At 43.3% G+C, this 18,232-nt stretch overlaps 1 protein-coding gene across 2 annotated transcripts in view; it reads left to right on the top strand.

Annotated features, from left to right (window-relative positions):
• PCSK2 (proprotein convertase subtilisin/kexin type 2) overlaps positions 1-18,232 on the top strand; it is a 257,758-nt gene that overhangs the window by 183,243 nt on the left and 56,283 nt on the right. For both annotated transcript variants that reach the window (XM_047745216.1, XM_047745217.1), the window contains exons 6-7: positions 5,986-6,062; positions 17,853-17,941. In XM_047745216.1, coding sequence (XP_047601172.1) covers positions 5,986-6,062; positions 17,853-17,941 — 166 coding nt within the window. The remainder of the gene's footprint in view (positions 1-5,985; positions 6,063-17,852; positions 17,942-18,232) is intronic.

Here is an 18,232-nt window from a genome sequence, read left to right as displayed (position 1 = left end):
ACCATTTGATTTTTAGCCAAAAGACCTACAGCTAAACAAGTGCTACTATGTGCCTTCATTAACACTCAGTATAAACTGTTACACAAGGAATTAAGCATTAGTCATCAAATTAATTAAAAGACAACAAAACAGTGCAACCATCTCAACACTCAAAGGTGAATTTGACTCCAGACAATATGGGGTCTTTCCCTTCTTAGAAAAGTGGTCCCAGAGTTCTGGGGATTCTTGGCTGCAAGTTCAGCCGTGAGATCTGTGCAGTACCCTCTCCAGGCCCTGTCCACCTCAGGGCAAGCAATCTTCTCCAGGGCCAGGTTGGAGACCAAAGACCTCAGCCCAGACCATGGGTAATTATTATCAACCAGAAAAGTGAGTCAGGGTGAAAAGCTTGTGAACCAGGCAATCAGACAGCAAACACAGAGGTACAGAAAATTCCAATTTTTCTTTTCTCTAATGGAATTTAGCTTCTATCTGCCAGCCTAATTGCCCTCACTCAAGGCAGAAATTTGACATTGGTCAACTCAGGTGTTGCCCCCACCATCCTGTCTCCAGGATTGACCTTGAGCTTCAAAGGACTAGCACAGCCTTAGGAGAGGGTGCAAGGGTGCTGACGTTTTCATCTCATCATCTGTGCCCCTAGATTCCACTCTTGCATCCCCATTCCCACTGGCCTTGGTTGTAAGTCCATGTAGATCCTGCCCTAACCCTGGATCCTCAGTGTCCTGACCCCTGAAATTTCTAGGCCAGCTGGTTCTCACTGTCATGTCCTCACCACCCCACCCTCCCACAGGATATTCCTGCTGCCAGCTGCTCCACACTGATGGTCAGAGGAATGCAGAGTGGGGCCACCCCAAGTCCCTGAGCTAAGACACCCCTGAGAGCCATTCCTGAACTGCAGCAACAGATCCCTGTTCTAAGATGAGTCCCAGGCCTTTCCAAGGTTGGACATTCCAACATACCTCCATCCTACTCCAGAACACAGCTCAGAAGAAAGTAGCACTCTGCACCCTTTCTGGGGGTCCCACAATGGCTACTCATCGAATTTTCCATCCAATTTGCCTCAGACCAGGGGATTTTTCTCCCTTTTATGGAGAAAGGAACTAGGCTTAGCAAACAGTCTTCCAAATCTATTTATTACTTAGGTTTCAACCTCAGCTTTAAAACCCAAAAGAAAAGTACTAACTTGAATTTCTCTCGATTGCCCATCCCCCAACTCTACCTAAGAATGCTCTTATCTCAAAAATTCAGAGAATGTTAGGGGTAACTGAACATAGTTATTATTTCAAAATAGTACCTCTCAAAAGAACTGAAAGCCAAACAGTTCAAGAAAAGTAAAAACAAAACAAAACAAAAAACATGCCAAATATGTCTCCCAGAGACAGAAAATATAGACCAGATCGAGAATTAAACTTTTTAAAAAGGTAAATGAGAGTAGTTTGGGATCTAAAGGAAGAAGGAGGAGCAGATCATTTGGAACCAATAATAATGGCCGGAGGAGACAGAAGGATGTCCTCTCTGATGATCACTTATTAAAGGAAGACCTAGATTCTAGAATAAAGGATAGGCTTGTTCAACACCACAGATAAAAAGGACTGGTCCAGGGGCGTCTGGGTGGCTCAGTGGGTTAAGCCTCTGCCTTCAGCTCAGTCATGATCCCAGGGTCCTGGGATCGAGCCCCACATCGGGCTCTCTGCTCAGCAGGGAGCCTGTTTCCTCCCCTCTCTCTCTCTGTGATCTCTGTCAAATAAATAAATTAAAGAAAAAAAAAAAGGGACTGGTCCAAATTTTGAATGGGGTTGGGGAAGGTGGAAAATGAGGAATTGATTTTTGATGGAATGAAGTTTCTATTATGCTGAGTAATTTCTAGAGCTGTGTTGTGCAACACAGCCAGCAATACAGTATTATGTACTTTAAACTGTGGTAAGAGGCTAGATCTCATGTTAAAGGTTCTCACCAAGGCAAAATCAAAAATAACACCCAGACACAAACGAGCACACAGAAATCTAGGGAGGTGATGAACATGGTGTAGCACCTTGGTTGTGGCAATGTGATCACAGGTGTATGCATATGCACAAGCCCATTACATGTGAAATAGACCAAGTATACTTCAGTAAGGCCCCAAATTCTTATATTAAAAAAAATTGGGGGCGCCTGGGTGGCTCAGTCATTTAAGCGTCTGCCTTCAGCTCAGGTCACTGTTAGGGTCCGTGATCAAAGGAACGAGACTGATATAAAGCGAAAATCAAACAAAGCTTTATTTCACGCCAAGCATCAACAATCAAACTGACCGGACAGGGCTGTCTCTTACGAAAAGACGATGACGATGATTCCGACAAGGTCAGTCCCAAGAAGGCCACTCCGGACGAGGCTGCTCCGCAGATGAGGCCGCTCCCCGGTTGGAGCCGCTCCCAAGAAGAGGCCACTCCCAAGAAGGCCGCTGCTGGTGAGGTCGCTCCCCAGACAGGGCTGTTCCCAAGAAGAGGCCACTCTGGAGGAAGCCGCTCCCAGGACGAGGCCGCTCCCAATGACGAAGAGGCGATGACGACAGCGACAATGACAAGGACGACAACACCTATGACACAGACTCTGCTCCCCATGACTCCACTCTGACAAGGCTGCTCCGGCCAGGCCACTCTGGAGGAAGCCTCTTTTCTGACGACGATGCTGCTCCCGCAGGGCCGCTCACCGAGGAGGCCTCTTCCCAGATGAAGCCGCTCCCCGGAATGACACAGCTCCAGGGAGGCAGTGGCTCAGGGTTCGCGGCAAGGTTGCTGCCGTCTAGGCCGTTCCCCGAGACGCTGCTGCGGAGGGTCTCGGTGTGTGGGCGGGGCCGCTGGCGTCGGGGCCGCTGGCGTCTCGGGCCGCAGGCGGCAGGATTGCAGGCGGCGCTTATAGCTCTTACAAGAGCTGTTACAGCTCTTCTTCTGCTCCCGCCGACTCTTCTGCTGCTGCTGCTCCCTCCGACTCTTCTTCTTCTTCTTCTTCTTCTCCTTCTGCTTCTTCTTCTTCTTCTTCCTCTGACAGCTCTCCTTCTTCTCCCCTCCACAGCCTCGCAGACCAACCTTTATGGGGGTGGTTGAGCCCCGCTCCTACGCAAGTGGCCAATTGAATCCCAATTCACCCCAGTGGATATACGCGCAGTGGATATACGCGCGCCCCACCGATTAGACGTCTCCACCCGGCCTGCCCCGCCCCTACATCCGGGGTCCACAAGCCAGTTCCTCTGGGAGGGGCAGGCCCTTACAGTCACGACCCCAGAGTCTGGGGACTGAGTCTGACATCCGGCTCCCTGCTCAGCAGAGAGTCTGCTTCTCCCTCTGCCCTTCTTCCTGCTTGTGCACTCTTCTCTCTCTCTCTCTCTCTCAAATAAATAAGTAAAATCTTTTAAAAAAAATTTTTAACACTACACACAGAAATAAATTCAATATGGATGAAAGACCTAAAAGGGAGACAGCAAACCACCAAAATCCTGGAGGAGAACACAGGCAGCAATCTCTTTGCCATTAGTTGTAGCAACTTCTTACTAGATGTGTCTCCTGAGGCAAGGGAAGCAAGAGCAAAAATGAACTATTGGGACTTCGTCAAGATAAAAAGTTTCTGTACAGTAAAGGAAAGAATAAAACTAAAAGGCAACCTTCAGAATGGGAGAAGATATTTGCAAATAACATACCTGTTAAAGGGTTAGTATCCAAAATCTATAAAGAACTTATAAAACTCACCACTGCAAAAATGAATAATCCAATTAAAAAATGGGCAGAAGACATGAATAGACATTTTTCCATAGGAGACATACAGATGGCCCACAGACACAAAAAGATATTCACATAACACATCATCAGGGAAATACAAATCAAAACCACAGTGAGACATCACCTCACACTGATCAGAATGGCTAAAATTAACAACTCAGGAAACAGCAGATGTTGGTGAAGATCTAGAAAAAGGGAAACCCTCTAACACTGTTGGTGAGAATGCAAACCGGTGCAGCCACTCTGGAAAACAGTATGGACTTTCCTCAAAAAGTTAAACATAGAACTACCCTATGACCCTGCAATGGCACTGCTAAGTATTTACCCAAAGAATACAAAAATACTAATTCAAAGGGTTAAATGCACTCTAATGTTTATAGCAGCATTATTTACAACAACCAAATTATGAAAAAAGCCCAAATGTTCATCAACAGATGGGTGGATAAAGAAGGTATGGTGTGTGTGTGTGTGTGTGTGTGTGTGTGTGTGTGTGTGTGTGTGTATATGTATGTATGTATATGTATACACACACACACACACACACAATAGTGGAATATTATTCAGCCATAAAAAAGAATGAAATCTTGCCATTTGCAACACCATGGATGGAGCTAGAAAGTATTGTGCTAAATGAAATAAGTTAGTCAGAGAAAGACAAATAGCATATGATCTCATTCATATGTGGAATTTAAGAAACAAAACAGATTAACAAAGGGGCAAAGAAAGGAGAGGCAAACCAGAAAACAGACTTGTAACTATAGGTGGGTTAAATGGGTGATGGGCATTAAGGAGGGCACCTGTTATCATGAGCACTGGGTATGTAAGTGATGAATCACTAAATTCTATACCTGAAACTTACAATACACTATATGTTAATTAACTGGAATTTAAATAAAATCTTGGGAGAAAAAAATTTTTTTTAATTTCAGGGTGACGTCTACCCCAAACACCACATTTATTTAAATAAATTAGTATTATAATTCTGCCTATTACAACTACTGAGGACAAATCATCTTTTGTCATCCAAGAAGTGGAGACACAAGCTAATGGAATTCATCAATGTGCTCTTAAAAACATTATGCCACTAATGCATCAGGTTCAGAAACTGAAGCGTTTTACATGACAAAAGGGCACAATTCTTGGAAATGTCTCAGGACCCGTGAATCAAGAAATGCCCACACTGGAATATACATCGAACCCAGTGCTCCCCAGCACCCTGTCTACTGTGGACCAGGAAACCCTCCAGAGCTTTACTGCAGAACTCAAAAACTAAGCAGAGAAAAATGGGATTCTCATTTTCAGTGTCCCAGGCAAGCAGAGAAGGCAGTGAGAAGGGATGGATTATTCTCCAAAAGGTGGTGGATCATCTCCCATCGTGGACCAAAATAAAAGGCTCATCAACTAAAGACCAAAATGGAAAATAATTTAAGTGGATATGGAATTAATTTCCGTGGGGAAAGGACTCTCAGTGGGAAAGGCAGGGGTGTTGGAGGCATAGAATTTAAGCTTTGAACTGAATACTGTAGGGTATACTAGTACTCCCCATTTGTAAATGTCTACTTATTTATTTCATCATTTGTTGCTCTGTGCCCCCCACCCCACACTGGGCTGTAAGTTACATGAGGGCAGGGATATCACCAACTGCATTCCCATATTTGGAAAAGTGTCTGGCATAGGTTAGACTCTTACTGACATGTGTTGAGTGAGTAAATGAAGTTGATATCGTGTTGATGTTAGGGGCTTGGGTGGGTGTTTCACACCCATGAGGATAAAGGAAACAAGCCTATTGTCAGTCTGAAGCTGGGAGCTGGAAGTGAGCCTTCTGCATAAAGCAAGAAAACTCCAGAGGTTGCCTCACTTGTGACATAAGATCTCGAACCTTCTGACCATCAATCCAAGGATATATAAGTCCTAGATCCCAGGAGAACCTCATTTACCCACAGGTGGTGACTCAACTTAAAACGGAAGCAGTCCTGGAGAACATAAGACTCCAATTTGCCGGTTCTTGGAAGGTCTGAATTAGAATGGGGTGAGGAACCCTGGAAAGCATAAAGGGAGAACAGAGAAATCCAAGGACCCACCAGCTCTGGCACCATTTGGTGAGGGCTGGTCCAGAGCGGAACATTAACAAAGCACTCCACAGAGGGCCTGTAACCATAAAACAGTCAAGTCTTGCAGCTTTTTCTCTTGCCTCAATGTCTGGCTTGATTGAATTAATGAGACACCTTGTGTTTTTCAGAACGCCGAGGCAAGCTATGACTTCAGCGGCAATGACCCCTATCCTTACCCTCGATACACAGATGACTGGTTCAACAGGTAAACTGGGCCTCGTGGGCTGTCTTTGACTTTAGATTTGCGGGTTTTATTTGACACTGCTTTGTTTTTAAAGCTTGAGCATCACCAACAAGATTAATCTCCCTGCTTCACTAAATTATATTGTGATTTTTCTCCTTCGTAGCTAAATTCTCTAAATTCTTAGATTTTGTTAATACGGCAGCATTCCTCTAAAATTGACTTTTGATTCTTTTCTTCTCTTGAATTGGGAGTTATTTGCCACTTTATTAAAGATAGCAGAAAGTAAAAATAATGAGAAATCCTTTTTTCAACCTACCACAAGATGATTTAAAACACACTCATTTCACTTGATCTATTGAAGAGAACTATTGTGCCTCTCTGCTCTGTGTCCAAATGTTTTTGAAAAGTGTTTCTGCTGCAACCTCGTAAGAGCTCAAATAGTTCTTTTCAACTAAACAGCAAGCATTATTGGCAAAGGTTTGAAGTATTTTTTTAATTGAGGTACGATCGATATATAACATTATGTTAGTTTCAGGTATACAACATAGTGATTTGATATTTGCATATATTACACAATGATCCCTACATTAAGTCTAGTTGGTACCTGACACCATGCCTAGTAACACAAAATATTTTTTGTAGTGATGAGGACTTCTAAGATCTGGTCTCTTAGTCACTTTCAAATATATAAGGCAATATTATCAGCTCAGAGGGTTGAAGTATTGGTTGGCATCTTGTCAGTTGAACTACTCCATGGTCCATCCCAAGTTGTACCTTTTCTTAAGCCTCTCCTTCTTCCAAACATGTAAATATGTAGTCTCTTTTCTCTAAGTAAAATTCTTGCCTAGATGGTTGATTGTTTTTAAGAAATATCAAGAAATAGAGATGAGTGACTTGCCCCTTCAGAATCAATACAGTTTCAAACCTAGTGCTTGCTTATTATTGATGCTCTTGGGTGAAATTTATGAAAACGTATGAACTTCAATTAATGGTTTAACAATATGTGAACATCGCTCTTACTTCCCATGGCAAACTCATGTAGATAAAACAAACGTTGTCATTCTCTGTTACGTGAATTTTTTAAAAGTGGGGAGGGGGTTGGTTGGTAAGGTTGCATGACTTCCTGGGCAAACAACTAGTATGTATCAGAGCCAATGCTTGAATCCAAGCTTCAGACATGATTCTAAATCCAAATTGTACCATTCTTTAATAAGCATCACTTTTATTATAAAAGACAGAAAGCATGACAGCCAGAGGGTAGCCAGGGACGGGTCCCCAGTGGCCCAGGCAGCTCAGACTCTGTCCTTACAGTTAACAACTTGATCAGTGTATGTCTGAGGTGCAGTAAGTGCACATGAGTTGGGGGCTTGGCGATTATAGAAAATACAGAAAAGAATAAAGAAGAAAAAAACAATTAAATTTGCAACATTTTATTTATCTTTTTAAGATTTTTTTTTTTTTTTTTTTTTTTTTTTTTTTAAGATTTTATTTATTTATTTGACAGACAGAGATCACAAGCAGGCAGAGAGGCAGGCAGAGAGAGAGAGGGAAGCAGGCTCCCTGCTGAGCAGAGAGCCCGATGTGGGACTCGATCCCAGGACCCTGAGATCATGACCTGAGCCGAAGGCAGCGGCTTAACCCACTGAGCCACCCAGGCGCCCTCTTTTTAAGATTTTTATTTATTTATTTGACAGAGCTCACAAGCAGGCAGAGAGGCAGGCAGAGACAGAGAGGGAAGCAGACTCCCTGCCGAGCAGAGAGCCCGATGCGGGGCTTGATCCCAGGACCCTGAGATCATGACCTGAGCTGAAGGCAGAGGCTTTAACCCACTGAACCACCCAGGTGCCCCAAATTTGCAACATTTTAAAAAGATCATCTCTGATGTCCAATAACACAGTTTACTCTTAATCAACTTCCAAAGCTGCTTTAAAATGATCCTGCAGTGTTTGGAAGTGTGTTTAGGGAATGAGGATGTATCAAAAAGGTCTGAGAACTTCTGACATGAAGTGTCTCATACCTTCCATGACTTGTAACCATAGATCCTGACATACCCTGAGCAAATAAACCATTTCCAGACACAGGGATGTGAAATTACCAAATAGATGTCACTAAGTCAGAGGTGAGACATAATTGGGGATGGTGGTTTGGAACATTGCACTGAGAAGGACCAAGAAGGAGCGCCTGACTTCAGCATGGCTGAGTACCAATCACCCACACGATAACAGCCAGTAGATATGAAATTAATCTTTGACTGATCGATTCAGGTACAAAAATACAACCAACACAATGGTTTTCATCCCCACCCCGCTACATCCCATTTTCTGAACCCAAACACAACCTCCCCAAGCAAGTCTTCTTGTGGAATGTGTTGTAAGAATATACTTTAAATACACAAATAAGGAAAAAACAGAGATGGCTTCTATTTGAAGTGTTTCCATTGGCAAACTTGCTCTTGAAAGTTCAATTTGAAACTGACTAAAATCTTCTAACAAGGACTGATCAGGGCTTACTGCAATACAATTCTTCACTGTCGGTGGCGAACATTCCTGAGTGTCCAAGTGCCTGAGACACCGTTTCATGAGTCAGGCACGTATGATCCTGGCCTGTTAGGAAGCCAATGATGCAAGACCCAGGACCCACTCTGACCTATAAATGGGGCTTTTCCCAATTATCAAGTCATGCTTGAAGATCCTTGTCCACCATGGTTTGTTATTACAAAGACCAGATGGTACCCACTCAAACCATGACCTCTCAAAACATAATTACTATTGGCAATGCTTCTGGAAAGAAGGTGGGTCAGAGTTCTTGCCCACAGCACTGGGAGGATCTGTGGTCCAAAACGCTGGGTCTGTCCTGGAGATAATTCCTTCTTGGCACAAGGAGATGTTGAATATAGCATCCTTTCCATGAGTGTAGGTTACGTTTATTAAAAATTTCCTGAGTGAAATATTTGCCTGGTATTTTCTTCAGTATAATGTAGGGCTTGAGGCAGGAGGAAGAAGAATGAGTGGGCAAATACAGGAAAAAACATTGTCAAAGGTTAGTAATTGTTAAAGCCTAGGTTGGGGACATGAGATTCCACTCTACTCTTGCAGATCTCGGACTTTTTCCATAATACGAAGTACATTTAAAAAGCATAGGGCGGGGCACCTTGGTGGCTCAGTGGGTTAAGCCTCTGCCTTCAGTTCAGGTCATAATCTCAAGGTCCTGGGATCGAGGCCCACATTGGGATCTCTGCTCGACAGGGAGCCTGCCTCCCCCTCTCGCTCTGCCTCTCGGCCTACTTGTGATCTCTCTCTGTCAAATAAATAAATAAAATATTTTTAAAATTAATTAATCAGTTAATTAAATTTTCTAAAAACCATAGGGCATAATTTAGTTGGGTATTTATGAAATTATTAGTGTTGGTGTGCAAGCTTCTGAGGAGCTTGCAAATATCCTATGAACAGAGACAGAGACAGATGCCCAAATCACCATAGTGCTAAGCCCACAGCCAGGGCTAAAATAACAGAAGGAAGCTAATGCCTGTTGGGCAGTTGCTTTGCTCAAGGTGCTTTTTTAAGTACTTTGCATGTAGCCTTTCAATTAATTCTTATAATAACCCTTGGAAATAGCTATTAACCAGGATTATCTCCATTTCGAAAATGGAGGCACAGAAAGGCTTAGTAACTTGTGCAAGGTCACACTGCCAATAAGTGGTGGAGACAGGATTTGACACCAGTAAGGAGGTCATTGCATGTACTGCCTCATAAGAGAGATGCCTTGGAGAGCACAGAGAAGTGCAGAATTATCTCTGGCTGGAGAAGCTAAGAGAGGCTTCCGTGAATAGGTGGCATTTGGTCTAGGGTTTGAATGAAGGTAACTGGTGGAGTTAAGGGGCATATTTAGGTGAAGGAAGAGAGGCAGGAGGTGCAGACATGTTCAGGAGGTAACCTGGACACATGAACTGGGAGTTAGAGACTGGGACAGGGGCAGCATTCCAGGAAGGCTTCATGGAAGAGGCGTGCATGAATGGTTGACGCAGGTTGCTAGGAGAAAGGAGGAGAGATTTTGTGATTGGGTCATAAACTGGGCCCAAGGCATAGATGTGGACCCTTCTCCCATTGCACCCAGCGAGTGTGTTTCCCTGGGGGCTCTGGGAGTCTTGAGTCCAGCACCTGCTTTTAGCTGGAGCTGTGCTTACTGCCAGGCCAGTATGAGCCTCTGGCCAGCTATGCAGCCACCAAGGCATGCCAATTTCTTTGTTTTTTTTTTTTTAATTTTTTATTTTTTATAAACATATATTTTTATCCCCAGGGGTACAGGTCTGTGAATCGCCAGGTTTACACACTTCACAGCACTCACCATAGCACATACCCTCCCCAATGTCCATAACCCCACCCCCCTCTTCCAACCCCCCTACCCCCAGCAACCCTCAGTTTGTTTTGTGAGATTAAGAGTCACTTATGGTTTGTCTCCCTCCCAATCCCATCTTGTTTCATTTATTCTTCTCCTACCCCCTTAACTGCCCCCATGTTGCATCTCCACTTCCTCATATCAGGGAGATCATATGATACTTGTCTTTCTCCGATTGACTTATTTCGCTAAGCATGATACCCTCGAGTTCCATCCACGTCGTCGCAAATGGCAAGATTTCATTTCTTTTGATGGCTGCATAGTACTCCATTGTGTATATATACCACATCTTCTTTATCCATTCATCTGTGGATGGACATCTAGGTTCTTTCCATAGTTTGGCTATTGTAGACATTGCTGATATAAACATTCGGGTGCACGTGCCCCTTCGGATCACTACGTTTGTATCTTTAGGGTAAATACCCAGCAGTGCAATTGCTGGGTCATAGGGTAGTTCTATTTTCAACATTTTGAGGAACCTCCATGCTGTTTTCCAGAGTGGTTGCACCAGCTTGCATTCCCACCAACAGTGTAGGAGGGTTCCCCTTTCTCCGCATCCTCGCCAGCATCTGTCATTTCCTGACTTGTTCATTTTAGCCATTCTGACTGGTGTGAGGTGATATCTCATTGTGGTTTTGACTTGTATTTCCCTGATGCCAAGTGATATGGAGCACTTTTTCATGTGTCTGTTGGCCATCTGGATGTCTTCTTTGCAGAAATGTCTGTTCATGTCTTCTGCCCATTTCTTGACTGGATTATTTGTTCTTTGGGTGTTGAGTTTGCTAAGTTCTTTATAGATTTTGGACACTAGCCCTTTATCTGATATGTCATTTGCAAATATCTTCTCCCATTCTGTCAGTTGTCTTTTGGTTTTGTTAACTGTTTCCTTTGCTGTGCAAAAGCTTTTGATTTTGATGAAATCCCAATAGTTCATTTTTGCCCTTACTTCCCTTGCCTTTGGCGATGTTCCTAGGAAGAAGTTGCTGCGACTGAGGTCGAAGAGATTGCTGCCTGTGTTCCTCTCAAGGATTTTGACGGATTCCTTTTTCACATTGAGGTCCTTCATGCATTTTGAGTCTATTTTCGTGTGTGGTGTAAGGAAATGGTCCAGTTTCATTTCTCTGCATGTGGCTGTCCAATTTTCCCAACACCATTTATTGAAGAGGCTGTCTTTTTTCCATTGGACATTCTTTCCTGCTTTGTCGAAGATGAGTTGACCATAGAGTTGAGGGTCTATTTCCGGGCTCTCTATTCTGTTCCATTGATCTATGTGTCTGTTTTTGTGCCAGTACCATGCTGTCTTGATGATGACAGCTTTGTAATAGAGCTTGAAGTCCGGAATTGTGATGCCACCAACTTTGGCTTTCTTTTTCAATATTCCTTTGGCTATTCGAGGTCTTTTCTGGTTCCATATAAATTTTAGGATTATTTGTTCCATTTCTTTGAAAAAAATGGATGGTACTTTGATAGGAATTGCATTAAATGTATAGATTGCTTTAGGTAGCATAGACATTTTCACAATATTTGTTCTTCCAATCCAGGAGCATGGAACATTTTTCCATTTCTTTGTGTCTTCCTCAATTTCTTTCATGAGTACTTTATAGTTTTCCGAGTATAGATTCTTAGCCTCTTTGGTTAGGTTTATTCCTAGGTATCTTATAATTTTGGGTGCAATTGTAAATGGGATGGACTCCTTAATTTCTCTTTCTTCTGTCTTGTTGTTGGTGTAGAGAAATGCAACTGATTTCTGTGCATTGATTTTATATCCTGACACTTTACTGAATTCCTGTACAAGTTCTAGCAGTTTTGGGGTGGAGTCTCTTGGGTTTTCCACATATAGTATCATATCATCTGCGAAGAGTGATAGTTTGACTTCTTCTTTGCCGATTTGGAAGGGCATGCCAATTTCTTTGGATGTTCTCCTCCGGGCATGGACACCAAGCCAGCACCATCTCTGTTCAGCAGACCAGGGACCCTTAAGAAATGCTAGTTTCACCTGCTCTGAAACTCCAATAAAGGGCTGGTGGATGTTGACCAGCAATGAGCTTGTTCCTGTTGCTGTTCCAGCCGCACTGGTGGCCTCAAAGGCAGCTTAGAACTTAGAAGCAATGGCTGGACAAGAAAATGCAGCATCTCTCCATCATGGGCTTTGCATTGCAACGGGAAATAGAAAACAAAATGCCCTACAAGGGCCACTCTCCAGCGAGCAAGCGTTGTTCTCCTGGTTGGGAAACCGAATTTAATAGCAGAGTGTCTCTCCTGGGCTCTCCTCACACTTTAAACTAGCTTATCATCCCCTCTGCAATTCTTTGGTAACTGGTTTTCCTCTGTGTGCACATTGCTTCAAGAACATATTCAAAACTCCCAGCCAAGGACTGTTTATGAAAGCAAACTTCATGCATATGCAGAACTGCTTTTAGGGGATATGTATATTAGAATTTCTTGCCCTGTGCTTAATTTGATTTTATAGAATTATTCCTTTTTAAGCAGAGCAAGTGTATTTATTCTACTGTGAACCATTTAATAATTACCTGCAGTATCCAAGCTCCAGGGAGATAGCTGAAACACAGTTGAGAAATTTGTAAAGGGAGTATAATTTCCTTCTAGCTTGTAATCAGAGAAATACAGACTGCCAAGCAAAATAATAATATAGTCATAGTAGGGGTAACCCAGTTTGCAAAAAGGTAGAAAACAATCCATGTTTAATGAACATCAATAATATGCAAAACAGATATAACTTATTTCTTGTGTGGTATCGGCATCTAGCTTTACATGTTTTTCCTTGCTGACACTCAGTGCATATTGATTGGCTGGTTGATGGATGGGTGGCAGACCTTCTCGGCCATGCCTACGTGTTGAGGGCCCTTGACACCTGTCCGTTTTAGAATGGCTTGCTTCTTCCAAGGTTTGCAGCCCACGCTTTGTCAATAATTTCCCAGCCTTGCTCGCTTTTAGGTCAATGTTTGGTGATGCATCACAGATCTGTATTCCATTACTGTGCTGCTGTCCATAAAACTCCCTCTTGCATAGCATTTCTTTGACAGGCATTCACCACTGAAATGTCATTCCTGCCATCGGCAGAATTTATGGGGCATCACAACGGTGCTGCACGCTCTCTCGTGAGCCCTAACGAGTAAGAGATTCTGGATTAGAGGCAATTCCTGGCCACAAAGAGTTTACTATAAATTCAGAAAGGGAGAAGACATTTATTACTCAGGCAACCAAACTGGGAGTGAGCGGAGGAAGAAGGGTAAACAGATGCTGAAGGACATAGATCTCTACGTGAGCTCAACTGATTGATAGCATTAGTTCAAATAAGCAAGATTCTCAGTGATTAACTTTTTTTCTTACTAGAAGTCATATTTCATTTTTAAGAATGCTGTGCAACAGGCCAAAAAAGAACCTGTGAGGAAAACAGCCATTTCTGGTTGGATATTTACACGTTGATGGAAACTGATGCTTTACCAAGGAGACACTTAATGGTGGAGAAATAGACCATCACCTTTCCCTCCTGTCTTTAAGAACTAATTCTGAAATCAGCTACTGGCTAATCAAATTCAAACTGTTTTCAAAGACCTACTCTAACTTCTTCTCTCATGTGAGCTTTGAGACAACCTCATAAGCCGATGTGAGTGCAAATGCTGCCCCTTCCCATTAACTATCTCTCTACCCAAACCGGAGCATAGAGAAATCCTACATAGTTTAATTTTGTGAGCTGCTAGGAGCCATCGGTGAAATACCACACAGTTGCTTTTTTAAAAAATTTCCGGTTCCCTACCTGCATTAGACAGATCTTCATTATTTAGATTTTTCCCCTCAGTTCAAAGAAATAGACATAACACAGAGGAGGGGGTTATGGAGAGAATTACATAGACTGTAAAAGAAATATCTGTATGTTGGTGTAGTCATTTCTACCTTGGAAACTAATATTATGCATGCCATATGGGGGACTTTTATGGCCCTCAGGTAGCAATAATTCTTTCCTTAAGGGAGAAAAATAAAGCAGATTATGATGGACAAATGTAGTGTTTTAACTGGTTGGAATAGATAAAGTGATCCCTAAATACTTTTCCCCATCTGTAAAATGGGCCTGAACTCCACCTAGATGGTTTGTATGCAGGACTATATACACGCATATATGGTATTTGGTTCAGAGCATGACAGATGGTAGGCATTCCCTAAGTGGCAACAAATATAACTGTGAAATTCAGCAAAGGGATGTCTAGAGGAGCTAAGACAGAGGTTCTCCAACTAGCTAGAAAGTGAGGAGTGTTTATGCCAAAGGAGTCAATGGATAACCCAGCTATGGATGACCTCACCAACCTTTCTCAGCCATTCAATCTCTCATCTGAGCCTTTGACAAAAACTAGAAAACAGTAGCTCAAGGTTAAACTTTCTGGCCAGAGTCTGGTGCCTGTGTTTCTGCACTTCTGATTGAAAGCAGAGTTATATCCAAAGATGGCTGAAATGCATGAAACAAGGTTGATTTGTGGGGAAGATTGAAGGGCTTAGCATCTAGGGTCAGAAAGATGGAAAGCCTCTTCACTTCTCCAGAAAGTACTGAGTGTTTGCCAGGTGACTTGGGGTTTTCCCCAGAAGCAGTTGTACATGCTGTCCTATCCAGCCATTTGGGCTTACCCTTGGAGAGAGCATTTGATATAAGCCAGGAAACATGAATGACTGAGCCCTGCACTTCAGCTCCAATATATCTAACATGAAAGTATCTTTCTCCAAAGACATGGCTGAAAAGACTGTACCTAGCTGCTATACAGTTCTGGTTGTATAGGGATCTGTAGACCTAGGGAGACTGGAGGCTAGAGCCTCATGTCCATGAACCTGGCCAAGTTGCCCACTGGCTTGCTTATATCCAATATCTCTGTGAATCAAGGGCCCTAAAACCTCATTATAAGCCTTGGCTGTGGGATATAGAACTAAGGAGTCCATTAAAACAACTGTGGGACCAACAACAACAACTTCCCAGAGGAAGAGAGAGAAAGAAAAGGAAACAAAACAAAAACCCTCCAACTTAATAGCCTACAAACTAACATTCCACAATATCTGGAGAAAAAAAAACCGACATCAAACACAATTTAAAAGTCAAGATATGAGTTTATACCAAGTGCAATTAATTTTATGGAGAGTTTTTTTTATTAGTTTCAGAGATAGAATTTAGTGATCATGGGTTGCATATAACATCCAGTGTTCATTACATCAAATGTTCTCCTTAATGCCCATCACTGAATTATCCCTCCCCACCTCACCTCACCTCCAGCAAACTGTCCGGGGTTCTTAATCTGGTCAGCCTCAAATGTTCTTTCAATTCTTGAAATTGCATGCAGAACGTTGGCAGTGTATGCTTTCTTATTCCTGGAGGAAGGCGGGAAACTACAACATTCTATATGCCCTCAAAGAAGGCGATATTCCAAAAGAGCTAAGTCACCATGATTCTATAGCTAACAGGCAGCATTACACACCTGTGTAGAGAACCAGCCTTGAAAATAACTAGTAGCCCATGATGTAGGAAAGACATTAGTGTTCGAAGCCGACAGCCAAGAAAGAATTCTTGAGTTGTCTTTGGTACAAAAAGGTGGTTTTATTAAAGCATGGGGACAGGATAAGTGGGAGAAAGAGCTGCACTGGGGGTCATGAAGAATGGCCCTTTATATACTTTCAAGTTGGGAGGGGGTTAGGGATAGTGTAAGCCTCCCAGGATGCTGAGTGGGTTAGCTATTGTTAAGACAAGGTCATTTATTACTGTTTAGAAAAAACTCAGTCATGAGACCCTTCAGATGTATTTTGGCGGGTCGTATGCTTGGAGGATGATTGCCGACCTATGTCTTGGATGGTGAGGGTTAAAGATAAAGGAAGTTTCCAAAGGAATTTTTAGATGTTAAAGTCGACTTACAAGAGCCTGAAGGTTGGGCTGGGATTGCCTTTTATTTTTAGCAAAGTATTAAGATCCAGGCAGTGGAGTCTCTAAAGGAAGGTCATTCTTCCTGTTTCCAGGATTTGTCAATGGGCTGTAGGGAGTAGGGACATTTGATAATTTTCCTTCTGCCTTTGTTTCCCACATCAGCCATAATTCTAGTGCTTCAAACAAAACAGAAGTGTTCCGACCAGCACAAAACTGTCACAGAATCCCTGGTTTTCACTGGAAACCTGTAAGTGTATTTTCTGCTGGAAGATACTTCAAATTTTAAAGTAAAGATCAAATCTCAAGGTTGGAAATGCTCAGAGAAGCCTCTTTATGGTAGAGACAAGTCAAGGTGAAGATTGGGATGGGGGAGAAGAGGGGGAAGAAAGGAGCTACACAGATGAAAAAGTGGGTGGGCCATGTGCTTGATACCATTTTGGAATGTTAGTGAGGTCCAGAGCCAATGGCCAAGAAGGAATTCTTGAGACATCTTGGGTGCAAAACTGTGATTTTGCACGGGGACAGGACCTGCCAGCAGAAAGAGGTGCACTACAAGCGTGAGGGGTGACTGATTCTAAACTTGGGATTTGGGGGAAGTAAAGGAGAGGGGAGGTTTTCAAAAGGACTTTCCTATGCAAAAGAGGACCTTTAGGACACTTAGGATTCGCCATTGTCAAGCTAAGGTTGTTGTTTTTTTTTTTTTTTCCCTCTAACAAAGCCTTAACCTTAAGACAGTAGAGATTTTCCTGGAGGGATGTTCTATTTTGCCTGCCTCAAGTACTTGTCAGAGGGCTGCAGGTCATTAAGAAATTTAATTTTACTTTCCCTTCTGCCTTTGTTTCCAACAAAGGCAGGGGAGGGGAGGGTGACTTTAGGGCTCTAGGAAATTGCATCTATGGGTCTCTGGAAGTTAGGCTATTGACAAGAATGCTTTTTTCCTTGGGGCGCCTGGGTGGCGTCTGCCTTCAGCTCAGGTCATGATCTCAAGATCCTGGAACTGAGCTCAGCTCATTGAGCCCCGCATCGGGCTCCCTGCTCAGCGGGAAGCCTGCTTCTTCCTCTACACTCCCTCTGCTTGTGTTCCCTCTCTCGCAGTCTCTCTCTCTGTCAAATAAATAAATTAAAATCTTTTAAAAAAAGAAAAAAAGAATGCTTTTTCCTTGTAAATCACTAAGATGTTGGTACACTGAGGAGACTCCCATCCTGCAAAACTGTGACTTCTCTAAGGTAACCATATTTTTGTTGTTGTTGTTTTTCTTCCTTGCCTTAGCTTTCAGGCAGCCTGGAAGGCCTGAGAAACGTCGCACAGATCCCACCTGGGGTGCAGGGGTGGGAGGTGGGGGAGGCCGTGAACTTGAGCTTTGCCCTCAGCTTGCCTTCTGCTCCCTCATCGGGCTGACTCCTGCTAACCGGACTATTGAAAAGAACCAAACTGCTTCCAGTTCACAGAATTTAAGGAGCCTTCCCGAAAGTCCCGACTTGCCTTTGTTTTTTCTCCACAGCCACGGGACCCGATGTGCAGGCGAGGTTTCTGCCGCAGCCAACAACAATATCTGTGGGGTTGGAGTGGCGTACAACTCCAAGGTCGCAGGTAAGCTTTCCCTGCCAGACAGCAGGTGTGGTGCGCCAGAAAGCCTCACACTCTGGTCTCCAGCCTTGAGGGGGAGAGGGGGAGCGCTGGCAAAAATTCCCACTGGAGCAGCAGACCTGGAACTAGTAGGTTTTTTTTCAAGATTTTTTTTATTTATTTGATAGAGAGACAGAGGGAACACAAACGGAGCAGAGGGAGAGGGAGAAGCAGGCTTCCCGCTGAGCACAGAACCTGATTTGGGGCTTGATCCCAGGAGCCTGGGATCATGACCTGAGCCAAAGGCAGATGCCA

This window comes from Lutra lutra, chromosome 9 (assembly GCF_902655055.1).
Source record: "Lutra lutra chromosome 9, mLutLut1.2, whole genome shotgun sequence".
NCBI lineage: Eukaryota > Metazoa > Chordata > Mammalia > Carnivora > Mustelidae > Lutra > Lutra lutra.
The sequence above is the reverse complement of the archived record's forward strand: the minus strand, read 5'-3'. Positions and strand labels throughout refer to the sequence as shown.